This window comes from Leiobunum rupestre, chromosome 11 (genome assembly GCF_980474605.1).
Source record: "Leiobunum rupestre chromosome 11, qqLeiRupe1.1.hap1, whole genome shotgun sequence".
NCBI lineage: Eukaryota > Metazoa > Arthropoda > Arachnida > Opiliones > Sclerosomatidae > Leiobunum > Leiobunum rupestre.
This window is the reverse complement of record NC_143394.1, coordinates 14,837,013-14,850,749: the sequence shown is the minus strand read 5'-3', so window position 1 is coordinate 14,850,749 and position 13,737 is coordinate 14,837,013. Positions and strand designations below refer to the sequence as shown.

Genomic DNA, 13,737 nt, shown 5'->3' with positions numbered 1-13,737 from the left:
TTGATAATATTTAAGAATTTCAGAATAGGGAGCGTGGTTTACGGCATCAATTTGGTGTAATCATTCTGGTGTAATCCGTAAAATATGCAAGAAAATTATGGTGTAGTACAAAAAAGTATTCAAAGGGTTTTATTTGGAGGCGTTATTTGCTTTAACGTATCCGTCTACAGCTTGCTTAGTCCATTTTGTTTTCAGTCACTAATTTCAAATTGCCAATGTTTGTGTGTATCTCAAAACATTTAATTGGTTACCTAGAAAAAACAATATTGCTTTGAATAGCTTGGGTTATTTTAATATTACTTTAAACTAGTGTTGTAAGTCGGAAAATTTCCCGCTCGGAAAACTTTCCGGAAAATGACCGAGACCTTTTTTCCGGAAAATTTTCCGTATTTTTCCGAAAAAAAAAGTATTTCATTCTATGATTAGCCTATTATATTGTTTGCAAATTTAAATAAACCGGCTTTTTCGCCTAATTTTTACGAATCTGAAAGTAAAACTAAACCACTGGACTAGTTTAAACTGATTAACAATGTAACATAGGCTAAGTAATGTTTTTTAGTATGTTTACTGATTCGAAAAATTTTCTGGAAATGTTTCCGCATTTAATTTTTCCGGAAAGTTAACACCACTACTTTAAACTAAAAAATTCATTCACCATTGGTCTTATATTTCGATAATCAGTTACTTCATATCTTTCTTTAACAGAGAACTTCTGTGATAGATTAAAAATATGATCATAAGTTACTTGTTGCCACCTACGTGCCCAAAACGGAAACTCCACTTTTCCTACTCGGAATGGTAAGGATCAATACCCCACGACTTGAGAGCCATCTACTTCACGTTTTCCGCACCTTGTGAAAAACAAATATGAAAACAATTATTAAAAATCTCCCAATTTTATTTCTAAGAAAAAATAGAAATATTAAACTATAAAGGCATTTTATTTTCCTTACATTAAATCATATTTAGACAATTCGCGTAAATACAAATCAATACTTTTCAACGAAAATCTCCACTTTTTTTACAAAATGTCTTTACAATGTTTAGATATTATTACTCCAGCTGAAAGAAAATGATTTCCTTCGCGTTTAGTTATTACCCGTAGCCTAATAATTCCGCTCACAATTTAATTTATTTACAATAAATAATTAATGTTTAACGCTATAGTTCTTTCACGGGGGTAAGTACATTTAATTTTTCAGGTTTTTTCATTTAAAATATACAAGCGTACCCTACATTTAAATGAAATATAATATATTCTACAATTCTGTTCACTGCAGAGTCTTATATTGTTGGGCCTACGATATTTGATAAACTATACAAATACTTTTTATATTTTATATTATACGAGTTTTCAACGTAATATTTGCGTTCGTGATTCACTATTTTTTTATCCACAGTGATAATAATACGTCTTTGTACATATTTTTACAATAGTAACTATTACATTAAACTATACAGGTTTAATAATTAAATAAAATGGTTAAATGCTTCACATAGAATTTATGGATTTTTCTTAAGGAAGATATCTACAACTCTTGTCTACAGATGGCGCCGTTGTTCCTGATTTAAACACCTGGACGGGGCGCTAAAAGAAATACGGGTAGATATTTTTGTTGGAAGCGCTTGGTGAAATTATAATTCTAAATGTTTACATCAGTCCTCCGTTTCATTGTATGTATAAAATAATATTCTGTTTTTCAAGCCACCATTTCGCAATTATTTGCGAACGTTCTTTCCAGCAGACCTCGGTGTCTTCTATGGGACGGAGAGGCTAAGATGTCACAATTATAATCAATTATTGCTTGGTCGTCATTTATACCGCTTGTCCTTTTATATTCGTATTTGACGTCGAGTCTAATTCACTGTGAGTGGTATTAGGCTTTATCTTTGGTTTTTTTACGCGTAGCCTTTTACCATTTTTTCATATAATGTGTTCTTCCTTTGGGTTTATATATTTTTTATCCGCAGCGTTTTTTAATGTTTGAGCAAAATTATTATTATATTTATACGCGCTCTTTTTTATTTTTGACTCTGTGTTTTAGAAATGTTTACGTTATAATACTCAGTAAATAGCTGGCCATTGTCCAAACGATCAGCGATATTGCATTTGTCGTGTGAGAGTCCCTGCAGCCGTTAGAATAGCTGTCTGCGTTGTGAGGGAACAGCAATGAGAAGAGAGATGGAAAGAAAAAGCAAAATATATCCGTTAAATTTGAGCTTGGTACATGGACAAACAACGTCACATGGTCAAACAACGTCCACATGGACAAAAATCGTCCACATGAACAAATGACGTCCACATGGACAAAGATCGTTCATGTCGACAAACATCGTGACATGGACAAACAACGTCACATGGACAAAGATCGTCCACATGGAAAAACGACGTCACATGGACAAACAGCGTCACATGGTCAAACAACGTCCACATGGACAAAAATCGTCCACATGAACAAATGACGTCCACATGGACAAAGATCGTTCATATCGACAAACATCGTCACATGGACAAACAACGTCACATGGACAAAGATCGTCCACATGGAAAAACGACGTCACATGGACAAACAGCGTCACATGGACAAATAACATCAACCTGGGCAAAAGTTGTCCACATGGACAAACGAAGTTCACATGGACAAATGTTATTCAGCGCCTGATCATCCAGCTTGCTAATTCCAATGTATAAATAACCAAAGCCTGAGCCATCAGCCAAATTACGTTAAGGAATTCCATGGAAACCTCCAGCTACCGTTTCTCTGCGAAGGAAGTATCGACTACATAGGGCTACTTAATGTATTTTAAATTATTATTAAAATATTACAATTTTAGAAAGGTGTCACTTTTTATAAAATATTTAACTGGAGCTTTTGTTATCGAATCTAAAAAATTCCGTTGTCTCCCAACAAAAATAGGATTAAAATTCCAAAATAATACGACTTTCATAGTACTTATCGGATGGTATGTGCGTAGCGTTAGCTTGGAACTTAACAGAAATAGGTCAAAAATCAAAGATAAATCAAAATGTATACATCTCGAGAGAAGCGGGAAAATTAAGATCTAAGAACCTCCAGATTAATCAAAATTTATACATTTTATGTATATATCAAGCAAAACCAATATTAATGGAAATCTGAATAAGTGTGTCTTGAAAAATAAGATTAATCAAGCTATATAGATACATATTTTGAAAAATAAATGTTAATATCTCAAAAAATCAAAATTAATTAAGGTATATAAATTAATAATAATGTCTCGAAAAATATTTGTTATTGTCTCTAAACTCAAGATTAATTCAGGTATATTCATATAATATCTTTATTATTAAAAATAACTGGTTAAAGCCTCCAAATAAGTTAAGATGTATCGAGATATCGCTTAAAATAAAGGGAAATATCTCCAAAAATATAGATTAATCAAGATTCATGCGTATATATCTCAAAAGACTGCTATAGTGTCTCAAAAAATTAAGATTAATCAAGATACAAACATACATATACCGAATAATAAGAGCGATTATCTCGAAAAATCAAAATTAATCAAGATATACTAAATACTCCAAAATAAACATTATTCAAGATATACAAAATACTCCAAAATAAACATTATTCAAGATATACAAAATACTCCAAAATAAACATTATTCAAGATATACAAAATACTCCAAAATAAACATTATTCAAGACAAGAAAATATCCAAAAATTAAGATTATTCAAGATAAGAAAATACCCAAAAAATTAAGATTAATCAAGATACATATCTAAAAAAAATGTTAATAAAAATATAAATTTTAATCAAAAGATTAATCAAGATATATACATAAGTGAATTTCACTAATAGATTTCAAGCGTGACATGTCGGTTTAATAAGTTGGTTATCGTCTCGGTATAATTACCCGAAACGGATACGATTTTAATAGGATAATAAATCATATACCTTTTCTCGATTCTTGTATACCTTTAATTCCGCACATTTACCTTTAGTAAGAGGTAAGATAGGCGGCAATAAGTTATCGTCGAAATACCCGACGGGGCAACCACGTTTTAATTAGACGTCCGAAACTGCAGTTCTATACATCGTAATTAACCTTTAATTATTGATTCGTTCTCTGAACCAATACCGAAGCTCATTCCTGGAATTAAAGCGTCCAGAATCGTCCCGAATTCCGCGAAAGTTCCGGAGACAGACTGAGGGACCTAAGAGTGTCATTGTGACAAATAGCCATTTATACCCGCTATGTCGTTGGACTTAAAACCCTTATCTTTTTAGATTGCGCTCAAAGGGAACGACTTAAAAGTATTCGAAAGAAAAGAATACAGGGTTGCCAGTTTAGCCGTTTACAGCCCAATTTGGCTACTTTTTAATCCTAGTTGCCAACTTTTAGGTGATTTCGAAACAATATAAATACAGACTCAATATCAATAAATAGACTGTTTTAGGCAAGTTTTCATGGTGGATGCCATATCCGTGGTACATTGGAGGGTACCAGTTACGAAGGGGCGGACATTTGCCTCTTTTGCGTACGGGATTTTGGATTTTTTTTAAATCCAGTATTTTCTATTGTGAATTTGTCATACAAAGTCTATGGGAGCGAAATTATTGGATTTTGGATTTGGGGATTTTTTCAAATTATGTACGGGATTAGGCCAAATGTCCGACCCCTCGACCAGTTATGGGGGAAAGGAATTAAAATTTTGTCAGATTTCCAAAATTTTCAATAGGCCGATTCCGTAAGTCCATAAGCAAACGTTCACCTCGCTCTATTTCAGGGTTGGCACAATTTTGCCAAGGGTGGAAAAAACTAGATGTTTCCGCGGTTTTTCCCACCTATTGTTTTCCTGTTGAAAACCGTGTGGAAAATCGTACTTCCATGGTTTTTTCCACATCTAGTGGCAAAATTTAATAAAAAATAAATAATAAAAGCAGTATATTCTTCTATTCTATTCACTCTTTTAATCTATCTATATCTATTAACTTAATAGATATATCAATGATTAATTTAGCATGGAAAGAGTGTTTTTTTTAAATTTTTTCCGGTTTTTACCAGTTTTTCCCACATTTTAGTGCACTAAATAAAATAAAACATGAATTTAATTTTCATGAAAGATTTAATAGTATGTCGCTCAGTTTCGTGAGCTAACAAGCACTCCGTGTAATATTGTACATTATCATAACATGCTTGTGTAAACGAATATACTTTTTCTGCCATCTTGTGAGGACTATGGTACTAAATTCCGAGGGAAGGGGTACGTGCCATCTACCGATCGGAACAAACTTTAGGAAATATTTTAATTTTATTAAATATTTTTCTTATATTATTATAGTTTGAAATAATATTAAATAATAAGTTAAAACAATTTCTATAAATTAATTGAAATCTTAATTCTTAATGGTTTAATACCAAAAGTGACATAATTACCTAAAGTATGTCAATCGGACCTATTTCTGAATGAATGTTACGTTTGAAATGCAAGTTGGGAGGGGAGAAGGTAAAGTATGCCATGGGGAGGGAAGTAAGTTAAAACCAACAAATAACGCCTCGTAGTGAGGAACGGAGGAACTAAGTAGCACTGGTCAAAGTTAGTGTATTTTTTTTTATTTTTCTTCGTTCTGTGGAGATGCTATCGCCATCTACCTACGATAAAATACCATAGACTAAAAAGATAGGCGACTATAAATAGTCTTTTATGTGGTCGTTATCGAGTAGAGCATTCATTAAACCTTTAGCATACGAAAGTACAGGAATTGTCACACTTTTGGTAATTATGTCAATTTTGCTAATACCATATCCAAACACTATGGGGTATAGATTTTCTATAAACCTTTATATTAGTTCCTTTTAAGCCATGAGAGGTATATCAAGAAAACAGTAATAACCCTTCCAAGTCTTTGAAAATTTTTAAACCATTTACGTGCTTCGGTTACACACTTAAGGGAATAAGGTTTTATTTTAACATCTTTTTAAACCCTTAATTTTTACAGTGTGAAGACTCACTTCCTCAACGTCATAACGGCGTCTGCTCCGTCGTCTTCTCTTTTACTCTCGCAGGCTAAAGAGAAGACGACGTTATGACGTATAGGAAGTCAATTTTCACAAGAAATGGGGAATCGATCAATTTTGGCTATTTTTAAAGTACCCAAGCGGTATTTCGGAAATGTAACTGGCAACACCTGTGAAAAGGGAAAGAAAAGGAATGGCAGGAAAAGTTCCTTACTAGTTTGTTGTTTTTGAATCGGGGTGCCCGTCGTCTTGCTGCCTCGCACGACTTCGGCTTTGGCTGGCAACACTTCTTCTTTATCTAAATCGCGGAAAGGACACACATAGCGTCAGACAGCGAAAACAGAAAAGCAACTATCTGCTCGGTTTAATAAAAGGAAAACCAACGTTTAACTTTGGTGCCTCCTCCTTCCAACGGTTTCAAAGAATCGGGTATGATGGATTCGTAGCTCTGAATCCTTTGGTAGGATGGTGATTCTTCTAAACATAAAAAAGATAAAACCATAAAAAAATACAACATAACAAAAGGCTAAATATAAATCGGCGTTATAACGCCATCTACATTCGAGAAAATTTCATACTAATTTCAATCTTAGTTTCATATAAATTTAATACTAATTTTAAATTAAATTCATTCTAATTTTATATTAATTTCATTCTAATTTTATATTAAATTCATTCTAATTTTATATTAATTTCATTCTAATTTTATATTAATTTCATTCTAATTTTAAATTAATTTCATTCTAATTTTATATTAATTTCATTCTAATTATATATTAATTTCATTCTATTTTAAATAATTTCATTCTAATTTTATATTAATTTCATTCTAATTTTATATTAATTTCATTCTATTTTAAATAATTTCATTCTAATTTTATATTAATTTCATTCTAATTTTATATTAATTTCATTCTAATTTTATATTAATTTCATTCTAATTTTATATTAATTTCATTCTAATTTTATATTAATTTCATTCTAATTTTATATTAATTTCATTCTAATTTTATATTAATTTCATTCTAATTTTATATTAATTTCATTCTAATTTATATTAATTTCATTCTAATTTTATATTAATTTCATTCTAATTTTATATTAATTTCATTCTAATTTTATATTAATTTCATTCTAATTTTATATTAATTTCATTCTAATTTTATATTAATTTCATTCTAATTTTATATTAATTTCATTCTAATTTTATATTAATTTCATTCTAATTTTATATTAATTTCATTCTAATTTTATATTAATTTCATTCTAATTTTATATTAATTTCATTCTAATTTTATATTAATTTCATTCTAATTTTATATTAATTTCATTCTAATTTTATATCATATTCATTTAATTATAATACTATATATTAACTTCATTCTATTTTTATATTATATTATATTATATTATATTAATTTAATTTTAATTTTTATTTTATATTATGTTAATTTCATTCTAATTTTATGTCATTTTAATTTGATTCCAATTTTATATTAATTTAATTCTTATAAACTTTGTTAATTTAGTTCTTAAACTTTATATTGATTTAATTATCAAACTTTATATTAATTTAATTATCAAACTTTATATTAATTTAATTATCAAACTTTAAATTAATTTAATTATCAAACTTTATATTAATTTAATTATCAAACTATACTAATTTGATTATCAAACTTTATATTAATTTAATTATCAAATGTTATATTAATTTAATTATCAAACTGAATATTAATTTAATTATCAAATGTTATATTAATTTAATTATCAAACTGAATATTAATTTAATTATCAAACTATACTAATTTGATTATCAAACGTTATATTAATTTAATTATCAAACGTTATATTAATTTAATTATCAAACTTTATATTAATTTAATTATAAAACTTTACATTAATTTAGTTATCAAACTTTACATTAATTTAATTCTTAATATTTATATTTATTTAATCATTATTTAACATTAATTTGATTATTTGTTAATTTAAAATTAATTTAATTATTTGTAAGTTTACATTATTTTAATTATTTGTTAATTAAGTTATTAATTTAATTATGTGTGAATTAAGTTATTAATTTAATTATTTGTGAATTAAGTTATTAATTTAATTATTTGTGAATTAAGTTATTAATTTAATTATTTGTGAATTAAGTTATTAATTTAATTATTTGTGAATTAAGTTATTAATTTAATTATTTGTTAATTGATTTAATTATCAAACTTTATATTAATTTAATTATCAAACTTTATATTAATTTAATTATCAAACGTTATATTAATTTAATTATCAGACTTTATATTAATTTAATTATCAAACTTTATATTAATTTAATTATCAAACTTTATATTAATTTAATTATCAAACTTTAAATTAATTTAATTATCAATCTTTATATTAATTTAATTATCAAACTGAATATTAATTTAATTATCAAACTATACTAATTTGATTATCAAACTTTATATTAATTTAATTATCAAACGTTATATTAATTTAATTATCAAACTTTATATTAATTTAATTATCAAACTTTACATTAATTTAGTTATCAAACTTTACATTAATTTAATTCTTAATATTTATATTTATTTAATCATTATTTAACATTAATTTGATTATTTGTTAATTTAAAATTAATTTAATTATTTGTAAGTTTACATTATTTTATTTATTTGTTAATTAAGTTATTAATTTAATTATGTGTGATTAAGTTATTAATTTAATTATGTGTGAATTAAGTTATTAATTTAATTATGTGTGAATTAAGTTATTAATTTAATTATGTGTGAATTAAGTTATTAATTTAATTATTTGTTAATTTAAAATTAATTTAATTCTTTGTAAGTTTACATTATTTTAATTATTTGTTAATTAAGTTATTAATTTAATTATGTGTGAATTAAGTTATTAATTTAATTATTTGTGAATTAAGTTATTAATTTAATTATTTGTGAATTAAGTTATTAATTTAATTATTTGTGAATTAAGTTATTAATTTCATTATTTGTTAATTTAGCAATAACTTAATTATTTGTTAATTTAACATTTATTTCATTATTTATGTTAATTTAACATTAATTTAATTATTTGTTGATTTAACATTAATTTAATTCTTTCTTAACTTAACATTACTTTAATTCTTTGTTAATTTAACAATAATTTGATTCTTTGTTAATTTAACATTAATTTTATTATTTATGTCAATTTAACATTAATTTTATTATTTATGTCAATTTAACATTAATTTCATTATTTATGTCCATTTAACATTAATTTCATTATTTATGTCCATTTAACATTAATTTCATTATTTATGTCAATTTAACACTAATTTAATGATTATTGCATTTTTATGTCAATTTAACACTAATTTAATGATTATTGCATTTTTATTTTAATATAATATTAATTTGTTCTTAAATGTTTTTAAGCATTAATTTATTTCTTAATTTTATATTATTTCTTAATTTTAACTTCTTTCTTAATTTTAACTTATTTCTTAGTTTTAATTTCTTTCTTAATTTTAAATTCTTTCTTAATTTTAATTTATTTTTAATTTTAATTTCTTTCTTAATTTTAATTTCTTTCTTAATTTTAATTTATTTTTTAATTTTAATTTCTTTCTTAATTTTAATTTATTTCTTAATTTTAATTCATTTCTTAAATTTAATTTAATAATAATTTATTTCTTAAATTTAATTTAATATTAATTTTGTTCTTAATTTTAATTTAGAATTAAATTTATTCTTAATTTTAATTTAGAATTAATTTTATTCTTAATTTTAATTTAGAATTAAATTTATTCTTAATTTTAATTTAGAATTAATTTTATTCTTAATTTTAATTTAGTATTAATGTAATTATAAAATGAAACTTTTTAGTTTCAGATAGAGGTTCCAATTTTCCTAGAACAAACAACGGCGAAGCAAAAAGCCTTTTATACATTAAACTCTCCCTCTTTAACTTGAGATTCAGTTTGCACATATCCAACGGTCATTCTACATTTCTTAATGGTGTCAAACGAAACGAAATTTATCCAAATTTGTCACGTTAATAGAGTATAATTCCGGCACCCTCTAAGATCCGCCGAACGAAAATGGATTCTCGCAAATGAAAAAGGACACTGCGAACAGATCCGATTTCGAAACTGTAGAAATATATATATTTTATTTCATTTTGTTTTTGGATGGGAAGGAAATGTTTTATAGATATTATATCAATGAATGTATTTTATATATATGTTATATATTTCCCGATTTTTGTGTTGGATTTCTTTTTGGAAGCGGGGGGCGCGAAGGGGTGCGCTTACCTTTGCCGGCTTTTGATTTTGTGATCGGAACGGGAATTGCGGTTGTCGTGCTGGTTGTCGGCTGAGTCGGCGGAACGATCTCTAAAAAATTTAATAAAAAATTGAACGTGGAAACAAAAAATTTTGAAAGAAATTATTAAAGAACAATATATAACGCCAAAAGCCATCCTTTTCTACGACCGGTACAATGACCTTCTCGAAAAACCTATCTATGAATTCTTAACGTATATTACGCTCCAATATCCTTTTAAAACAACCGATAATTCAAAGCCTCGAGAATCGATTCAATAAAATAAGTGCTTCCAACCGATCCTTAGATAACAGTTGCGTATATTTGAACTGAGGAAATAGCTGCGATAAATCAGATATCACATTATCTGCAATTACGTTTTGATATTATCAGATCAGTGGATATGCATCAAAATGTAAACAAATAAAAATTGCGATAACTTATAAAATAATATTGATAAATCAGATATCCGCTCATCTGCAATCACCTTGAGATGTTATCAGTCCAGTGGACATGGCTCAAAATGCAAACAGATAACACATAGCAGTAGTGTTATCTTAACCTATAAACTATTTCTAATAAATCAGATATTAGATTATCGGAATTTACGTTCAGATATTATCAGATCAGTGCATGGATATGGTTCAAAAGGCAAACATATAATTTAAACCCTAAATTAATCTAAATTAATTGTACAGAAGGAGAGCAGATTTCTCGATTTGATTCATTTCAAAATTTTAATCAGCGTTTATTTTGAATATCTTCAACAAGACTAAATTTTTACTAAACGTATGTCAGCTAGCTATTCAGCTAACTGAATCTGGTGAGATAAATTTGAGCAGATAAGTTCAGATCGGTTAATGAATCAGATACAATTTGAGATCAGATTGCCGAATTGAGGGAATATATATAAACAAAATGTTTATCTTCAGGTATCTGAAAATTGTGACATAAACAACAACAACAGTTGGCGGTTGAAAGTACTAAATAAAATAGTCACGGTAATTATAAAATCTTGCTTGGTTTTCAACTAATTAACATCATTTTCAATTCGTTTAGTTGGGTTTTGAAATAAATAAATTTAAATACGTCCTTTTGAAATCTGGATTTCAAGTTTGTAAAAATTAATATTTTTATTCAATGCATCGAATAAATTGTATTTGAAATGAAATCTTGGCGTTCGATGGAAAAATAATTGATTTATAAGCATAATGTTTGATATCACAATTATCTACACGTTTTTGTATTGATCCAATTTTAGCTGTTGATGTGGTGCACAGTCAAATGATTCTACACTTTGATGTTATAGTTAAACGACGAAGAAGCTTATTATACAATACAAAATGGTTTATAATAGGTCATCAATTGTGTACAAAACTAAATATTTTAGAGGTGCCTATCTATTTATTTAATTTATTTGTTTTACTAAAACTTTGTTACAGAATAACACCAAAAACTATACATCATAGAGAGGAATATCAATTAACGAATTGATAAAATTTTAACCATATCTGAAGAAATCCAGCGTTAGTTATCGTAGCGGGACAAAACACAAAAACAGGCTGGGTCGATGAAGAAAACCCAGCCTAACCTACACTAACCTATCTTAACCTAAGAACTATGGTCAGATTAGATCTTAATCTAGGTTCAATCAGTGTCCAACTATTCAATTTTTAAAAATCAAAATTTCTAAAGTTGGGATCAGCGTTTTCAATATCAAAAACTCAAACAGTACGACATTTATCCATGAACAAGATACCGACAGTTAAATTTGGTATAACCCTAGAAAACTTCTAAAATAAAACTAGGTGGAGTAGTAAGGAAAACATTCTTTATCGGTTAGTATCTCTCCAAAGAAGAGATCTCGCAACGCGAGAAAGTAGTCAGCCCTCCAAACGATGGGAAAACCATTAGTGGCGACAACCGCGTGTGTTCCACTACGGCTCTGGAAGACAATCGATGCCGCCGCCAAAGAAAGAAGAGACGGAAGGAGGAAACCTATCTATTAAAGAAGCCATCTGAAGCGCCAAGAAGGGAGCTACTTTAAGTGTCCCGAGTTACTACTCGTCCAATGTTTGTCCCCGGCCGTAGCTACCGACCATTAATCTCTCGACCTGGATCAACTTCTATTCCCCAGATAAAGTAGATCTCGTGACTTCAAAACTCTCGCCGTCTGCACTGTACTACTGTGACGAACCCCGAGGGTAAATTTATGAAATGTACCGTAAGTAATATTACAACCATAAGGATAACACTTCGTATTCTAATGACGCTGATTTTATTACGATAATCTGTTTCGCCAACGACCGTATAAAAATTTACTTGGCTAAGGACTGAGAAGATTTGTGCATTAGAATTTGGAAACTGTTAGAATATAAGCTAATTCTTCAGTGTCATACTACAAGGAGACGACCCGATGTGATTTTCACTGATTTTGTATAAATGAAAAGGTTTGCCAAGACAACCAAAAATTATTTTGATTACTTGAAGTCTTCTTTACCCTACGGAAATTAACATGGATAAATCGCGTGAACATTTCGGTTAATATTAGTAAAATGTGTAAATTAAGTAAATGCAAGTAAAATTGACTTAATTTTGGTTATGGCAGTAAATTTGGTAAATGCTATTAAATTGGATAAATTTGGGTAAACTCAAGTAAAGTGGCTAAATTTAGGTAAATGCCATTAAATTTTAAATAATATAACCCAAATGTACTTGTATTTATCCAATTTGCTTATTTTCCCCCAAATGTACACGCATTTACCCAAATTAACCGGAAATTTTTCAATGTACAATTTTTTTAATGTTTTCAATTTTTTTTAGGTCGACCATTAAAATAAACGATTTCTCCATGTTAATTTTCATAGGGAAAAGTAGTATTTTTGGTTGCCATGGCAAATCTAAAACCCGTCGAATCTTTTCCTTTTGGGAAATTTCAAGTCACATAAAGGTCTACTTATCCTCCAAATTTAAACAAAATCAGTGAAAATCACCTAGGGTCGTTTCCTTCATAGTGAAATATTACGTTACTTATGAATATACTTATGAGTAAGAATCCATATTACCGTATAGTTGAACCGTGTGTTCGGCTGTTCCCAGAGAATTCTTGGCGTAGCACTTGTACATCCCGAAATCCGATTTGTTAATCTTCTTGATGGTTAAGCGCATATCCGTCTTGTAGGTTTTCTCCCGGACTATAGTCTCGTATTTGGATCCGTTGTTGATGATGGGGTCTTCGACGCCGTCTTTGGCCCAGTGGTTCAGCGACCGCGGGTAGGCTTCCGAGTGGCAATCCAATTGGCCGTCGCTGCCCAAAATAGCCCCGACGATTTGATTGGGCACCCACATCACCGGCGCGACTGTAACGAAAAGGTTTACCAAAACATTGATCAAAATAATAACTT

At 28.0% G+C, this 13,737-nt stretch overlaps 1 protein-coding gene across 1 annotated transcript in view; it reads right to left on the bottom strand.

The window, feature by feature from the left end:
- Positions 1-1,098: 1,098 nt before the first annotated feature.
- LOC149921408 (lachesin-like) overlaps positions 1,099-13,737 on the bottom strand; it is a 98,256-nt gene continuing 85,617 nt past the window's right edge. Inside the window, exons 6-10 of the mRNA XM_090162983.1 lie at positions 13,399-13,692; positions 10,324-10,404; positions 6,390-6,482; positions 6,220-6,303; positions 1,099-2,149 (exon numbers count right to left, since the gene is read on the bottom strand). Of these exons, the coding sequence (XP_090019109.1) occupies positions 2,052-2,149; positions 6,220-6,303; positions 6,390-6,482; positions 10,324-10,404; positions 13,399-13,692 (650 nt within the window). The 3' untranslated portion in view covers positions 1,099-2,051. The remainder of the gene's footprint in view (positions 2,150-6,219; positions 6,304-6,389; positions 6,483-10,323; positions 10,405-13,398; positions 13,693-13,737) is intronic.